A 17,295-nucleotide genomic window follows, 5' to 3' on the forward strand; every position below is an offset into this window, starting at 1 on the left:
ATATGTCTGACCTTGTGATTTTAGACTCCCCTTTTTTTCCTCTCAACCCTGAGATTGATTTAACACTGGTTTTGAGACACAGACTTTGTTCGGTTATCCCTCTATTACAAGCACCACCGACAATGCTATTAACCCAAACAGTGGGTGTTTTCTAAATATTAACTTGGGTACTTGATTCAACAAAGCCAGACTTATATTTAAATTTTCTTTAGGAATTTTGTAGTAAAAAAAACCCAGGTCTAAAGTAGCTACAGAAAGGGGAATATTATGTATGGTTATTTTTCTTCAAGCTATATCCCCAAGTTTTTCAGACTCATTTAAGTAAAGGCTAGATTGTGTAAGGAATAGAGCCAGGTGAGGTGGGTGTCTGAGCCATGAAGTATAAATACTGCAAGATGACATTTTTATTCAGGAATTAGGGGAGATTCAAGTCAATATAGATTCCTACTCTAAAATTGTCACATTTGACTTACCAGAACACACACTTTCCTATAAAAGCCAGTCTCTTGGTTTCTTCAGTTAAGTCAAAACTACATATACCTCCTTTCCCATATATTTTTGCTTGTTAGTGTATTTCTTGCTGTTTTCATATTATTCATTTCCTATCTGTGAAATTGTTTTTGTTGTGTTTTTCTTTTAACTTGGGACCACCAAGTTGTAAAGATGTATGTTTTTACCTGACAGTTGTAGCACAGGTGGACTGTCATGTTGAGAAGGGTGAATTGATAACTTGTATTTGTTTTGAAAATTAAATTAATCCTTGATAAGAGTTGCCATTTTTTTTAGGAGTTAGTCCTTGACCACTAGGTTTGATACCATCTCCATTTTGGGTGACCCATTTCACCAGCAGGCCTGTTACTCTCCATGACTAACTGTGTAAGTGCTTATAATGGAATAAATTGCTTTTCTACATAATAAATAAATAAATAAAACTTAGGCATGGTAACATGTCTTGCCTCAGTTTTTTTTTTTTTTTTTTTTTTTTTTTTGCGGGTCTGGGGATGGAACCCAGGGGCATTTGACCTCCGAGCTACACCCCCTGTCCTATTTTTTATTCTTTATTTTGAAACCGGGTCTCACTGAGTTGCAGAGGGCCTCATTAAGTTGCTGAGGCTGTCCACAAACCGTGATCCTCCAGGTCTCAGCCTCGCAAATGCTGGGATTACAAGCATTCGCCACCACGCCAGGCTTGCCTCAGTTTTAACTGTTTATAAGATGGGGTTATTTTTTCTAGTGATTGAAGTTCATAATAGTTCAAGGACTACATTTGTCATGTTTAGTGCTACATTCTGTGGCTAGTGTAGTACATAGTACTTAGGTAATCTATGAAAGAATAATAAAGCTCATTAGTAATCAAAAGATAACATGTAAATATAAAATAGTGAAATATTGTTAGCAAGCATTTAAAAGCATATTGCTTAAGTATAAATAGGCAAAAGAAGCCTTAATCTATGAATATTTTGGCCAGCAGTTTTACTTCTAGGCATCTATCTCTAATCCTGAAAACAAAGTGTCACTGTGAGATTAAAACAGGGGAGTAGTAAGTAATTAAAGAAACTATAGTGAATATACAAGTTGAATGCTTCATCAACCATTAATATCATTGAGGTATTAGTAATAGCAAAAAATGCTTAAGGAAGGGGTAATTATATGAGCCAGCATAGAAACAACACTGTGGTATGAAGTCCTCAAAATATTAAGTTTTGGGGTTTGTTTTCTTTCTTTTTTGGCAATACTGGGGATTGAGCAAGGAGGGAGGGGCACTGTACTATTTAGCTATACCCCCTGTATTATTTTGAAACCAGGTGTTGCTGAGTTGCCCAGGCTGGCTGGCATGACTTGTCATCCTCCACTTAAGTTAAAGGTGTGCACCACCACCCCTAGAACTTTGGTAATTTAAAATAGTGGGTTTTGCTGGGCATGTTTGTAATCCCTGGGCTTGGGAGGTTGAGACAGGAGGATCACACAGGTTCGAAGCCAGCCTCAGCTACTGAGTGAGGCTTTCAGCAACTTAGGGAGACCTTGTTTCCAAATAAAATATAAAATAGGTCTGGGAGTATAGCCCAGAGGTTGAAAGCCCCTGGGTTCCACCCCCAGTACCACCAAAAAGAAAAAAATAAATAAAAGTATGGTTTTTTTTCCTATTGCATTCATATCATGGTCTTTAGGAGTTGCCAATGAGCAAGGGCTTCTTTGTAAACTGAGGAACCCAGCTCTGTTACTTGCAAGCTGTTAGCTTTTAACTGTTCACTTTATTAACTTCATAGTTACTTTCTCTTGTTAAAAGATTTAGTATTAATCTATACTATAACAGGAAATATATTTTCATCTGTGTTAGATAAGTAGGACAGTGTTATGTGTTTATAATACCCCCCAAAATTAGGGCTTTATTTGTGCAGTATCTACATCAGTCGTAAATGGTAATGGTGTGTGAGATTAGTTGGTAATGGACCGGTTGGAGACTTACATTGTCATAAAGATGTTTGAAAATTGAGAGATTTTGCTTAAAGAACAAGCTGAGGAATCTTGGGCTTGATGTCAAGCAGGTGATTTTCTTTGCAACTTGTCTTATTGGGGAAGTTTAAGTAATGTATTTGAGATTAAAAATGAGGGGAGTGGCTGAAGATTGAGTGAGAAGCTACAGGGGAGAGAAGGCGATACTGTGTTTGCCCTCTTAGATGTTGCCTTAGATTAAGGGCAAGAAATGGCTGCATTGAACTGCACAGGTTTGAATTATCCCTCATCTATAGCATTAACTCCTTAATTCTTGGTTTCCTTATCGTAATATGGTAACGACACTTACCTACTTTAACGAATTCTTGTGAGAATCAAATGAAAGCATTTCACTTAAGAAACCATATAGAATAGTTTCGTAGGATATAATAAACATTCACGGAATGGAAGCTACACTCTAAAAATCATATTCAGGGTGGCATTTAAGCAGCAGATAACCTTGATTTGCTTAGCATTTAGAATGATCCCTTTTTGAAGGCCATGTGAAGGATGGTTGTTCTGTGATTGAGATATGGAGCAGGTTTTGAGAATCTGGTTTTGAGAAGCCTCTAATAATTAGAAGCTAGACAAATGAGTTGGACTTAAGGCAGTAACAATAGGAATAGGGTTAGTATTTAAGTATGAGAATTGACAGGTCACATTTGCTGTTTCTGTGTATATTAGGAGAGTTTGGGTAGCATTTAATAGATCAGTGGGTGCAGATTCTATCAGTGATAGAAATGTAAAGCAAGGAGATTTAGGAAGCAGAGAAGATAGGGAGTTCAGTTTTAGAAATAAGAATCAAGAAGTGCACTTTGGGAATCAATTTGGATTTGTTGAATTTCAAAAGGGTCGAATGGATCCCAGAGAGATTTGGGCTAGTTTTGGGAGTATGCAGCTAGCAGTGATGATAGCTGTAGCCCTGCGAGCAGTGAGCTACTATACAAAGGTAAGGAGGCCTCGGGCTCCTTTTCTGCCAGGCACCATGGTCTTGCATGAAAATTTTTTCTCTCATTCCCTTTTAAAATCCTTACACTGTGGTTATGATATATTATTTATTGCTGAGTAAACTAATAACCTGGCTCCTAGAATTGAAACAACATGAAGCAACATGAATGAATTATACAAGTTCTGGTTATGGCTTGGCTGAGTCCTCTGCTTCAGGGTCTCTCAGACCGCAATCAAGATTTTGTCCAGGACTGGTGTCTTGTATGTAGCTCTTATGGGGAAAGATCTGTATATAGGTTCTAGTAGTTAATGTCAAGATTCATTTCTTTGATGATTGTCAGGCTGAGGTTCTTAGCTTCTTGCTGACAGTTGGCCAGAGGCCATCTTAAGTTTCTCACCAAGTTTAACAATCCATGTGGCCACTTAGTTACCAAAACTGTCAAGGGAGGGAGTTGGCTGGTGAGATGCAGTTTATAATCTTGAAAAACATAGACATGACATTCCATCCCTTTTGCTGCAGTTTATTGATTAGAAATAGTTTACTGGCCCTGCCTACATCTTGGTGGGAAGAAATTTACTGTAGTGGGTACCAGGAAGTGGAGGTGGCTCATATAATTGGTGCTATCTTAGAGGAAGCTCTCTGCTGAAGGTACCCCCCTTAGATTCCTGTTTCCAAAACAGGAAACAAACAGTTAAGTACTTGACCAAAATTATAGTTGCAGGTCCAGGCCTAAACCCAAGCTGTCTAACTCAGGAGTCTGGTCAGTTCTTCACCATTATTATTTTAAGGACTGAGAAAGGACTTATAGAAATAGCAGGCAGTTTGGAGAATTCATTCTTGACTTTCATTTGTATTTTAATAGAGTAATGTGAATCACAGCCATGATTGTGGTTTTAGTGAATATCCAGGTAGGAAAAGGGACCTAACAGAGATTACCCTTAACAGATAGTAATTTTAACTGGAAGAAGGGATAATGACCATATGTTGTTGTGTGTTGAATTGAATTGCTTTTCTGTTTAATAATTTGGACATTTTTTTTTCAGTTCTCTGAGTTTAACGAGTAATGCCATTCAGTTGCCAATACCAAGCAAAGCAACCATAAGCCAGTTCTAATCTACTTAAGAAAAGTGGCAGTGCTTTTTCATAGTGCCTGACGGTAAGTCCCTGTTTTGACCTTCATACTGAGTTTTTATTTTATTACCTGTGTGTGTGTGTGTGTGTGTGTGTGTGTGTGTGTGTGTGTGTTACTGAGAGTTGAACTGCAGGGCATTCTACCTCCAAGCTACACCCCAGACCTATTCTTTATTCTTTATTTTTAAAACAGTGATTATTTTTGGAAGGCTTTTTTTTTTTTTTTTTGGTGGGTCTGGGGATGAAACCCAGGGGCATTTGACCTCTGAGCCCTATTTGTATTGTTATTTTGAAACAGGGTCTCACTAAGTTTCAGAGGGCCTCGCTAAGTAGCTGAAGCTGTCTGCAAACCATAATACTCTGGTCTCAACCTCCCAAATGCTGAGATTATAAGCCTGCGCCACTATGCCTGTCTGGAAGCCTTAATTTTTTCTAATTTATTTACTTTTTTTGGTGCATGTAGTCATACATCTTAATGGAGTACAGGATGGTAGAAACATAAATGCACACCACTTTTTTAGCCCTTTCTCACTTCCCACCCCATTCTCTACCCCCTTCCTTCTCATGTTTGGCTTAGTGATTGATATGTTTATGAATGTACATCATGTACAGTAGAGATTTTCCCTCTTCCCCCTCCCATCCCCTCAGTTCAGTCATCTGTAGTTTCTTACTTGCTCATCTATCATTTCTCCTTCATCTAGGTTCCTCCGAGGACGCATTTTGTCCTTAGCTTCTGTATATTAGGGAGAGCATCCAATTTTGTTTTGTGTGTGTGAGCATTATACTCATTTATTTATATCTCCATACATTTAAAAAAAATTTTATTGACTTGGATGTGGTGGTACATCCCTGTAAATCCAGTAATTGGGAGATAATGGGAAAAAATAAAATCACAGTCCCTGGTTTTGGATAAATAATAATAATACCACAAAATTCAATAATTTCTCATTCCCCACTCATGTCACATAATTTAGTTTTTTGCTCATTTTTAATTTGTTATTGTTGCATATAGTCATACATCTTAATAGTGTACAAGATGGTAGAGGCATACACGCACACACAGTAGAAGTTATACTTTTCTTTTACTAATCTCATTACTACTTATTTTTATGCAGTTCCTTGAACTATCCAGGTAATTGTGTTAGACATCAAAACTTATATTGATTTTTATTATTTACATAGTAAGACTGTACTGGATCTTAATGATAAAAGTATTTTTGTTTGAATTTGCAAAATTGATAAGTTTTCTTGTTCTCTTTTAGGACCCATAACAGAGAGTGAGATATAATCTCACAGAATCCAGAGAAAACATCATGAAGTTATATGTGTTTCTGGTGAATACTGGAACTACTCTAACATTTGACACTGAACTTACAGTGCAAACGTGAGTTGTATTTCATTCATTCTCTTTACTCTCTTGTTTATATCCTTTATATTTAAAGAAACATTTGATTTTAAGAAAATTATTCTTTCTAAAGATTAGTAGGAATATAACAAGTCTTAAATCTTTCCCCCAATACATCTTATGTATAATTGTCATCATTTTATGAAAAGCTAAATTTAAACTCTTTAAATTGTGCTTCGTTCTGTTTGTATGTCTATATTGTTTACAGTAAACAGACCAAACTATGAGAAGACTTAATTTCAAAGCGATGCTACTCTTCAAGTACCTCTAGCCATTTGCTGTTCTGTTTAACAGGACATTGTTAAGGGAATCATTGCTAGCGTTGTAAAGCCATGTATATTACTTCCATGCTTTTTAATCATGTTTTTATTACCTTTTGTGATTAAAGTCAATAGACTTGTTTCATTTGATAATGAGAGGATAAAATAAATTTAAAAATTGTAGCCAAATCAATGAGACCCATATATCTAATCATTCTCCATTTTTGTAGGGGCTTCAAATACTTAAGGTTCTCATGGTAGGAAGAAATAAAACTAGGAAGGGAAGAAAAGTAGTAAATATCATTTCTAAACTTCTTACCTTTTTAACTTTTTATAGTGGCCATAGTAGCAAAAACTTGATAGCAGTACAGAATAAATAATCTGTTACTGGACTATTTGTTTCTTTTATTTCTTTGTCTTATTGGACTGGTGTCTTACAAATTGCTCAGGCCGGCCTTGAACTCTTGGGCTGAAGTAGTTCTTCCTCCTCAACCTTTTATGTTCAGAGTATAGACTGTTTCACCATCACCTGGCTGATACTGAGATTATTATGCATTTTTTTGATCAATAATCATTGCTTTACTTTTTATTTTTGTTTTGCTGGAGCTTGAACTCAGAGGCATTCTACTTCCAAGCCCTATTTAATTTTTATTTTGAAACACGGTATCACTAGGTTGATGAGTCTTGCTACTTGCTGAGGCTGTCCTTGAACCTGCAGTCTTCCTGTCTCTGCCTCCCAAGTACTGGGATTGCAAGTGTGCCACCACACCCGGCATAAACTTTGCTTTAAAAATTCCACTAGTGTTTCTTTTTTTTTTCTTTTTTCTTTTTTTTTTTTTTGGTACTGGGGATGGAACCCAGGGGCCCTCTACCTCTGGTCTACATTCTCAGACCTATTTTATATTTTATTTGGAGACAGGGTCTCTTAAGCCAGCTGAGGCTGGCTTCGAACCTGCGCGATCCTCCTGTCTCAGCCTCCCAAGCACGGGGATTACAAGTGTGCACCACCACACCCAGCAGTAGACTCACTTTTAAAATGATAAAACAGGTGCTTTATTCACCAGCAGTCAGCCAGTTGATTATAGAATCCAGTTCAAGGAATAGGAAATAATAAAGTCATTTGGCAGATATAAAAATAAGTAACTTTATTTTTTCTTTCCTTGGAAGTGTGGCAGACCTTAAGCATGCTATTCAAAGCAAATACAAGATTGCTATTCAGCACCAGGTGCTGGTGGTCAATGGAGGAGAGTGCATGGCTGCAGATCGAAGAGTGTGCACCTACAGCGCTGGCACGGTATGTATCCACAGCCCTCCCCCCTTTTTTGTGGTACTGAAGATGGAACTCAGGGGCATTCTACCTCCCAGCTACAACCCTGGCCCTATTTTTGTATTCTTTATTTTGAAACAGGGTCTCACTGAGTTGCAAAGGGTCTCATTAAGTAGTAGCTGAGGCTGTCCTCAACACACTTTCCTTCTGTCTCAGCCTCCCAAATGCTGGGATTACAAGTGTGCGCCACCACACCCAGCTTCCAGAGCCCTTCTTACCGGAATATTCTGCCTTCACATCAGACAGGCAGCCTGGGACTCAGTGTTCAAAAGCTTATCTGCTTCCTAGATTGAGGTCATTGTGCGTGTTCAGTAGTTGTAATGTTTTAATTTTAATTATATCTGCATTTTTTTAATATAGGACACAAATCCAATTTTTCTTTTTAACAAAGAAATGATCTTATGTGATCGTGCACCTGCTATTCCTAAAACCACCTTTTCGACAGAAAATGACATGGAAATAAAAGTTGAAGAGTCTCTTATGATGCCTGCAGTTTTTCACACTGTTGCTTCAAGGACACAACTTGCAGTGGTAAGATATAAACAATTGTTTTAACTAATTAACTAATTGTTCCTTAAAGCATTCAAGTCTAAATAGCATAGTAGTCTACATTATGTAGGAAGCATGCAAAGTAAATGAAAAATACCAATTTTTTTTTGAAATAATATTTTACAGTTAATATATTTAGTTTCTGAATTTTAAGCCCATACATTACTAGTGAATCTGAGTTAATAGTTACAGAATGTTAGAGTAAAAATGTTATCTTACATATGATTTAGACAACTTCTATTTGATGATAAACAGGTAATTACTTTTAAAGATTTTTTTAATTGCTAAAGTATCTGTTAGAGTATACATAGACAAAGGGCTTAAGTAGCTCAAAATAGGCAGTTGCCTTTTTCTTATCCATGTGTCATTTCTGGAGAATCAAGATTCTTCCCATGCATGGCCCTTATCCAACTTCTTGCAGTTCTCACAGATTGCTTCACAGTCATTTGATTTTTTTTATAATTTTCTGTTTACCTCACTATACTATGGACTCCAAGCTATCAGTTACTATGTTTTGCTTTTAGATATGAAAAAAATGTCTTGGAATGAAGGAATTAATGCTATTTAGCTTTTGTAAAAATAGGTGCCATTTACTGAACTTTGCTTAGTAATTAATTTGGGAGTTGTTTTTTGTGTGTGCTACTGAGGAATGAACCCAGAGGCATTCTATCTCTGAGCTACATAGCCAATTCTATTTTATTTATTTTTTATTATTTACTATTATTTTTTTTTATTTATTATTATTTTTTTTTAGTGGTACTGGGGGTGGAACCCAGGGGCTTTCTACCTCTGGGCTATACTCCCAGACCTTTAGTATATTTTATTTGGAAGCAGGGTCTCACTTAGTTGCTGAAAGCCTAAGTAGCTGAGGCTGGCTTCGAACCTGTGCAATCCTCCTGTCTCAGCCTCCCAAGCACGGGGATTACAAGTGTGCGCCACCACGCCCGGCTTATTTTATTTTTTATTTTGAAATAGGGTCTCACTAAGTTGCTGAGACTAGTTGCAGACCTACAATCTTTCTGTTTTTACCTCTCAAATACTGAGATTACAAGTGTATATCTCTGCACCTGGTGGGAATTTATTTTAATGTATATATGTTTATGAAACTACCTCATTATCACACAGGATATAATATAAAAAGGAAATAACCTCATATTTCTGAAATATATTTATTAAGCATTAAAGAGTCCAAAAATTGAAATTATTTTATATATTGAATTATAAGTAATTTTTATTATTCCATACATTGAATTTACAATAGAGTTCTTTGGTGTGTTTTATTTATGATTGGATTTATACTTTTTCAGGTGATTAAAGAAAACAAAACCTAAGTCAACAATGACAGGAAATATCAAAAAAGTATTATGTAAGGAAAAGATAAAGTAAGAGAAATACATTTCTGTATCAAGAATCATTTAATGATTAATCATTAAATGTTGTGGTGGCAGAAGCTTGTGATCCTAGCATTCAGGAAGCTGAGACAAGAGGATCGTGGTTCTCAGACAGCCTCAGCTACTTAGTGAAGCCCTTTGTACCTCAGTGAGATCCTCTTTCAAAGTAAAGAATAAAAAATAGAGCTGGGGGTGTAGCTCAGAGGTAGAATGCTCCTGGGTAATATCCCTAGTACCACACACAAACAAAAAAAAAAGCAGTATTAAATGAGAGCTGGCATAATTTCTCTATTAAATACTTAAAAATTAAATAGATCAAATGAGTAAGAAGGTTATTGCTATTGAGATGCTGATTTTTCAGTATGACCCTCAAGTGACAGAAATATATAAAAATATGCAACACATATCTTATTAGAGCAGAAATTAATTCTGTATCTGGGGCAGAGAAAAGACAAGATGACTCTGAGCTGTCCATTATGGAAAGTGAGGACCCCCCCACACACACACACCCAGTGCCTGTGGAAGGCCCGTATAAGAGGGTGCATGATAATGTGTAGCAAGACACGCTGGAGAGAGGGCTCCAGATTTGGCAATGAGAGACCTGGAAATGAGCAAACTATCCACTTGCTGTGCAGGATTACAAGTAAAAGCATTGCAAAGATTTTAAAACATGAGGAAAGCAGGGCGTGATGGTGCACGCTTAAAATCCCAGCATTCGAGAGAGGCTAAGTCAGGAGGATCACAGTTTGCGGACAGCCTCAGTTTAGTGAGGCCCTTTGCACTTAGAGACCCTATTTCAAAATAAAGAATAAAAAATTAGGGCTAGGTAGAATGCCCCTGGGTTCCATCCTCAGTACTGCAAAAAAAAAAAAAAAAAGAAAAGCCAGGAGCATTAGTGCACACTTCTAATCTCAGTACTTCGGAGGCTAAGACATGAGGATTACAGATTTGTGGTCAGCCTCATCAATTTAGCAAAAAGGGCCTCAATGAGATATATATATATCTCAGAGGAGGAACACCTCTGAGTTCAGTTCCCAATACCACCAAAAAGGGAAGAAAGAGAAAGAGAGAGAGAGAGAGAGAGAGAGAGAGAGAGAGACAGACAGACAGACAGACAGACACACGGACGGACGGATGGACGAACGAACAGGGAGAGGGAGAGAAAGTAAGAGACTGGACTGGTGAGTGAGGACATTTGAAGTCCTGATACTACTTACTTTAGGGAGTTAGAGTGGCATAGAAAAACTAGGAATTAATAGCAACTTCATTAATCTAGCAGAAATCTAAAAAAGTAATAGAAACAAAGTGAATATTAAACATGAAATAATAAGATTAATATAGGTAAGCTACATCTTGCCTTCTAAACCATAGATTACTATATTTTGCCTTTTGCTTTGGACACAACAAAATTACATAAATGGAATCATGAAATTTTTGCATGATTTTGGATCTGGTTTCTTTTTTTCAACATTTTTCTGAGAATCATTGCCACAGCATTTATTTATGTTATATATATTTGCTGTTATATTATTCTGTTGTATAAATATGCCACAGTTTATGAATCTGCTGGACAAATAGTGAATGCTTCCAGTTTGGGACTGTTTTGACTAAATCTGCTGTGAATAGGCTTGTACATTATGTTGCGCTTATTTATCTATATTAATTTCTCTGGAGTACATAACTAGGGTATGCCTTTAATTCAACTTTACATATTACTAATTAAAAAGTAGTCATATCGCCTGGTATGGTGGTGCGCATACTTGCAATCCCTGCGCTTGGGAAGCTGAGACAGGTGGATCGTATAAGGTTCAAAGCCATCCTCAGCTACTTAGAGAGGCTCTCAGCAACTTAGACCCTATTTCCAAATAAAATACAAATTATGTCTGGGAGTATAGCCCAGAAGTAGAAAGACTCTGGGTTCCCTCCCCAGTACCACCAAAATAAATAATTAAAGTAGTCATATCCATTTATTTATATTCTCAACAACAGAGTGCAGATGTTTCACTTGCTCCACAGATTCACTGATAATTTGATTTCATGGATTTATTTTTTAAAAACTTTTGAAACAGGGTGTCACTAAGTAGCTGAGGCTGGCCTCAAATCAGCAATCCTTTTTCATTCTCCCAAGTACTGGCATCATAAGTGTGCACCACCACATCTGGTTTCATGGATTTTTAATTTTAGTTATTCTGGTTGGTTTTGGTTTCATGGGGTTTTTTTGTTTTGTTTTTTGTTTTTTTTTTTTGTAACAAAATCAGTGAGGGTGAGAATTTTTTCCATTTATGAATCATTTGGTCACTTTTTGTTAGGTTTCTTCTTTCCTGACTCTTTATTGGGTTATCAATCTTTTTCTACTTTTAATATCCCCCCCTTTTTTATCTATGGCAATAACTCTTTGAAACCCAGCTATTTTAATCGGCTATAACCTCGTGTCTGTGGTTTTTATTGGGTATTTTAAGCATAATACCTTTTGATTTTCAGGTTCAAGTGTTAAGAATCTATGGATATTTTTCTTTGCTTGTTTTTAGTTCTTAGTAATAAAGTTTAGTAGTATTTTCTTGATAATTCGGTTTCCTTGTCTTGGTTTTTAAATCTTGACTTAAAAATTCCTGCATCTCCAATGAGGCCTTCAAGACTTTTCTCTACTAATTTCCTGAACTGTACCAATTCTCTCGCTCTTTTTTTTTTTTTTTTAATTTCTGTATTTGACCTTTAAGCCATTGGAAAGAATGTGCTCATAAAACCCAGTTGATCCAGGGGTAGATTTTTTTCTGCCTTTGGTTTCCTTTATTATTACAGTTTTTAAATAATGACAATATAGATTTTATATTGGTGCATTTTATAACTTTCTTGCTCATCTTTAGATAAGTTAAATTTTCCCTAGAAATTAGTTAAGAAAGGATTATGCCAGCTGCTCCTGAGTATGAAATCACTCTGGGTTCCTGAGGCTGCCCATGAGAGCCCTGGTAAGAAGCAGAATGTGTATCTGAGAGTGGGAGAGAGACGAGGTATTACCTTCCTTCACTTTAGACAAAATTTAGCAGCTCTAGGGCTGACTTTTCTCACAGTTTTTTTTATAATCTCTTTAGATAGTTCTTGTAAAGTCTTCTGCTACTCTTGGTTTCAAATAGGGCCCACAAAGGTTTGTGTAGCCAACCCAGGTATCACCCAGGAGAATGTGGTTTTCCTGGTCTTTGTAAAGATATCTGATGTAATTAGATCCAGTTTCCGTATTCTTCATAATCTTATCATGAATGTATGGCAGGAGCAGCGATAGTTGATTCTTAGTTTTATTGAGGTGAAAGAAGTCTTTGCTCTTTGTTTCCTTGTTGTTGTATTTGGTTGGGTTTAGGAAGAAAAAGTAGGTAGGAAGAGCCATGTTTTCTCCAAAACTGGTGCTGTTTTCAGGTAAAAATTTTTTTTCTTCCTTTCTCATTCTTCTCTCCAACCCCTTCCCATTGTTGTTCAACATGGGATATTTCCATCTCATATATCTCTAATGTTTCAAACATTTTCCACTTTAGTCTCTCCAAATATATGGAAGATTATTACGCCCAGTATTTCTTACTCATTGTTACAAGGCTCTGCAGCTTTGAAATAGATTAAACAGCCTTTGCTGTCTTAAGTATTTAGGTTGTCTTCCATTCCTGTCATCTTTTTATTTTGTTGTTAAATGGTGCTATAGTTAACATAGTTTTGCACTTGATGGAATAATTTGTTTTCTAATTTCTCTTCACCCAATATGAATATGTCAATTTCTTTACATAATGACAGCATTTTTTTAATTTATCCTTTGTGTATTTGATCTATTAATTTTTTATCAAGTTTCTTATTAGGTTAGATATCTTAAATTTATAAGTTATCGATATGATGCCTCTGTTATAAATATCAGGTATATACTTTCATGTCCAGTATTTTAAAAATTACATTTGGTAGAGTGCTGTTTTTGTGTTTCAAGAAGTTTCCCCTGCAGTAGTGTAAAAGTTTGCTATACTGTATCCAACTGCCTTTTATTGATCCTTTCAGGGATGTCATCTGCCTTTCATCTATTTTTAAAAAATATGAAAACATGCAGGGCATGGTGGCATACACCTGTATTTTCAGTACTTGGTAGGCTAGATCCTACAAGAGGAGGACCAGAGGTTTGAGGATCAGCCTTAGCAACTTAGCAAGGCTCTCAGCAACTTAGACCGTATTTCAAAACAAGAAGAGTTAAGGGGGTAGCTTGGAGGTAAAATGCCTGTGGGTTTAATTCCTAGTATTAAAAGAAAAAAAAGGAAACATCTTTTCTTTCTGGTGCAAGAGGTTTTTTTCTCCTCTTTTTTTGATACTAGCTAACTATTGCTGCATTTATAGCAATTTTTGGCCTGTGACAAAAATAAATTTTACATCCATTCTTTTATCTAGTTCTCATTACATATTCTAGATCTTTTTGCATTTATACATCTTAAAGCATTTAAGTGGTCATATTCTTCCCCATAAAATTGGTCCTTTCTGAGTAAAGTTCAGCTTTCTTACCATAGTGTTTTCTGAGTCTTTGCTCTTGGGGCCCTCTCTTCGCTCCCCTTTTCCTGTAGACTGTTTGTTCCTACCCAGTAGTGTTTTACACTTCTTTCTTAGCCATTTTTTTTGGGGGGGTCCTTTAAAGTTCTTCTGCCTCTTTGTTCACATTCTCTTTACACCTCTGTACTTCAGTCAAATGCTCCCACTTTCCGAAGGCCTTAGTTTCCCTTTTTTCTTTTGACTTTCCGTCTGTCTTGTAATAGTGAACAGTTAGAATCATTTATTTTCTAGCAAACAAAAATCATCTGTGACAGAGGACTTATCATGTATCTCCATTGTTTTCTAGTACTTTATACTTGATAAATTATTTTGTTGTTTTGAGCTGAATTTCAAGCATCTGTTCTGAAGATATTTACACTACTTACATAAAATATTTTCAAGAATTTTATTAAATTATAAAAAGTACCATATTAATCTAGAAGTTGATAGTGTATTAAATTTTTAGCTTATGCCTTTTGCAAATTTTGAAAAAATATGCTTTTTTAAATTTTTTGGTGGTACTGGGGTTCCTAGAAACCCTTCTATCTCCGGGCTACACTCCCAGACCTGTTTTATACTTTTTATTTGGAAACAGGGTCTCTTAAGCCAGCATGGCTGGCTTCGAACCTGCGCGATCCTCCTGTCTCTGCCTCCCAAGCACGGGGATTGCAAGCGTGTGCCACCACACCCGGCCTTTAATATGCTTTTATTAATGCATTATAGTCTCACATTATAATGTAAATCATGTTGACAGTGACATACATGCACAGAGAACTTGGTGACTCTTCCCCCACCTCCTCATTTCCCTCCTTCCCAATATGGAGTACTGAGATTGGTATGTTCACATATGTTCTAATAGTCGATGGTAATATTTCTATTAATGATACTCAGTCTTCTCCCTCTGTTTCCTCCCTGGCTCCACTGAGTCAGAAAGTGGAGGGTCAAATGTTTTCTTTAATAATGCACAAGTTAGGGAGTAATTGGGATACCAGAAGGACTCTAAGTAATGGAGAAGAAAACTCAGCAAAAATTGTTTTTGCTGGGCATGGTGGTGCACCCTTGTAATCCCAGCAGTTGGGAGGCTGAGATAGGAAGATCTGGATTTGTGGACAGCCTCAGCTACTTAGGGCCTTTGCAACTCAGTGAGACCCTTTTTCAAAATAAAGAATATAAAATTAGGGCTGGGGGTGTCGCTCAGAGGTAGAATGCCCCTGGGTTGCATCCCCAGTACCTCAAAAAATAAAATTTGTTTTTAATGAGTATGTCTGCCTTGTATCTCCTTAGAGGACATTTGAGATTGTGCACAGTAGGCAAATTTTGTCTCCATTGTCTGTTTTCCTGAAGTCATATTTTCTGGAATCCATTTCTTAGAATACCTGCTCAGAAACAAATCAGCATTTCCGAGTTATTGTCAGGCTCTTACAGGCATGACTAATAAGATAAACAGTTCTTTGAAACACTATCTTTAAAATGTGCTTATGTATTCATGAAAACATGAGTATAGCCATATGTAAACATGTGCCCACAAACCACTGCCCTTTTTTATTGTGCTTATTTTTATTTTCTTTTTTAATATAGGAAATGTATGAAGTTGCCAAGAAACTTTGTTCATTTTGTGAAGGTCTTGTACATGATGAACATCTTCAGCACCAAGGCTGGGCTGCAATCATGGCCAATCTGGAGGACTGTTCAAATTCATACCAAAAGTTACTTTTCAAATTTGAAAGTATTTATTCAAATTATCTACAATCCATAGAAGACATCAAGTTAAAACTTACTCAGTATGTGTACCATTAAATGAGTAATAAGATGTCTGTTTGAAACCAGTACATTTAATCATTGTATGTTTCTTGTATGCCTTATATTGATTTAATTGAGGATTAAATCTTTTATGATAGTATGATATAGCTTGTAGTTTTTATATATGTATAGGTTTGTTTACACACACACACGCACGCATGCACACACACAAATGTGTGTGTGTGTTACTGGGGATGGAACCCAGGGGCATTCTACCTCCAAGCTGCACCTTCAGCCCTATTTTTTATTCTTTATTTTGAAACAGGGTCTCACTGAGTTGCAGAGGCCCTCTCACAAAGTAACTGAGGCTGTCTGTGAACCACGATCCTCCTGTCTCAGCCTTCCAAGACTGGGATTACAAGTGTGCACCACCACACCTGGCATATAATTTTATAATTTTAAACTTGTGGTTAATTTTGTAACCATATATATTATTGGACTCCCATAATCTTTGTGTGAGTTGTCTTAATTACAAAAAGGTTCCAAATACTTTTGAAATCATTTCTAAAACTGATATTCTTTGCTTATCTCTTTTGCCCAATAAAGAAAAGGCAAAGTGTAAAGGTCTAAGGGAAATGAAAGTTATCAGGGAGAATTTTAGGTTACTTTTGGGTTAGGCTTTCTACTCTTGGAGTGAGTGCCTAACCAGATATAGTTACAGGGAATGTTTAGGAAGACTGGATTCTTTTTTTTTTTTTTTTTTTTGGTGGTACTGGGGTTTCTTGAAACCCTTCTAACTCCGGGCTACACTCCCAGACCTGTTTTATACTTTTTATTTGGAAACAAGGTCTCTTAAGCCAGCACGGCTGGCTTCAAACCTGCACAATCCTCCTGTCTCCGCCTCCCAAGCACCGAGCGTGCACCACCACGCCTGGCAAATAGATTCTTTAAATGAAAATGAAGGATCAGAACAGGCTAAGATGAAAAGATCCACTGCAGGTTTAATAAGATAGGGGGGGGAAAAGCATGGTGTTCTAGCCCTCATTTATATGGCTTATCTACTTTCTTTTTTTTTTTTTTTTTTAAGAAAGGACCATGGTTAATGTAAAATAGAGCATTAATGTAACATTTTTAGGGGAGTACTGGGGATCAACCCTAGATCATTCTTATACTAGTTCTTATTTTTATTTTGAAACTCTGTTTCACTAAGTTGCCAAGGCTGTTTTTCAGCCTGTGATCCTCCTGTCTCAGCCTCTGAAGTACCAGGATTATGGGTGTGTGCCACCACACCCAGCTTGCATATACACATTCAAAGTTTTACATGGAGTTTTTGTTTTGTTTGGGGTTTTGTAGGGTTTTTTTTTTTTTTTTTTTTTTTTGTTCTTATCTTGGCCTTTAATTAAAAGCAAGTAGCAGGTACTTTTTCCTCTCCCTCTTTTTTTCTGCCTTCCAATCAAGTCTCATGCATTCTACCTCTAAGATACCCCTCCCCCTTTATTTGCTTTTTA

The 17,295-nt window shown here is 36.6% G+C and overlaps 1 protein-coding gene across 2 annotated transcripts in view; it reads left to right on the top strand.

The window, feature by feature from the left end:
* Window positions 1-5,853: 5,853 nt before the first annotated feature.
* Window positions 5,854-17,295, top strand: part of RB1CC1 (RB1 inducible coiled-coil 1) — a gene marked incomplete at both ends in the record, with an annotated part of 51,354 nt that continues 39,912 nt past the window's right edge. The window contains 4 exons of one of the 2 annotated variants that reach the window (XM_080694415.1): window positions 5,854-5,957; window positions 7,406-7,532; window positions 7,926-8,096; window positions 15,626-15,828. In XM_080694415.1, coding sequence (XP_080550541.1) covers window positions 5,887-5,957; window positions 7,406-7,532; window positions 7,926-8,096; window positions 15,626-15,828 — 572 coding nt within the window. The remainder of the gene's footprint in view (window positions 5,958-7,405; window positions 7,533-7,925; window positions 8,097-15,625; window positions 15,829-17,295) is intronic. The other variant, XM_080694414.1, reaches the window with a different exon arrangement.

The sequence above is a fragment of the Muscardinus avellanarius genome (genome assembly GCF_963383645.1).
Source record: "Muscardinus avellanarius genome assembly, chromosome: 4".
NCBI lineage: Eukaryota > Metazoa > Chordata > Mammalia > Rodentia > Gliridae > Muscardinus > Muscardinus avellanarius.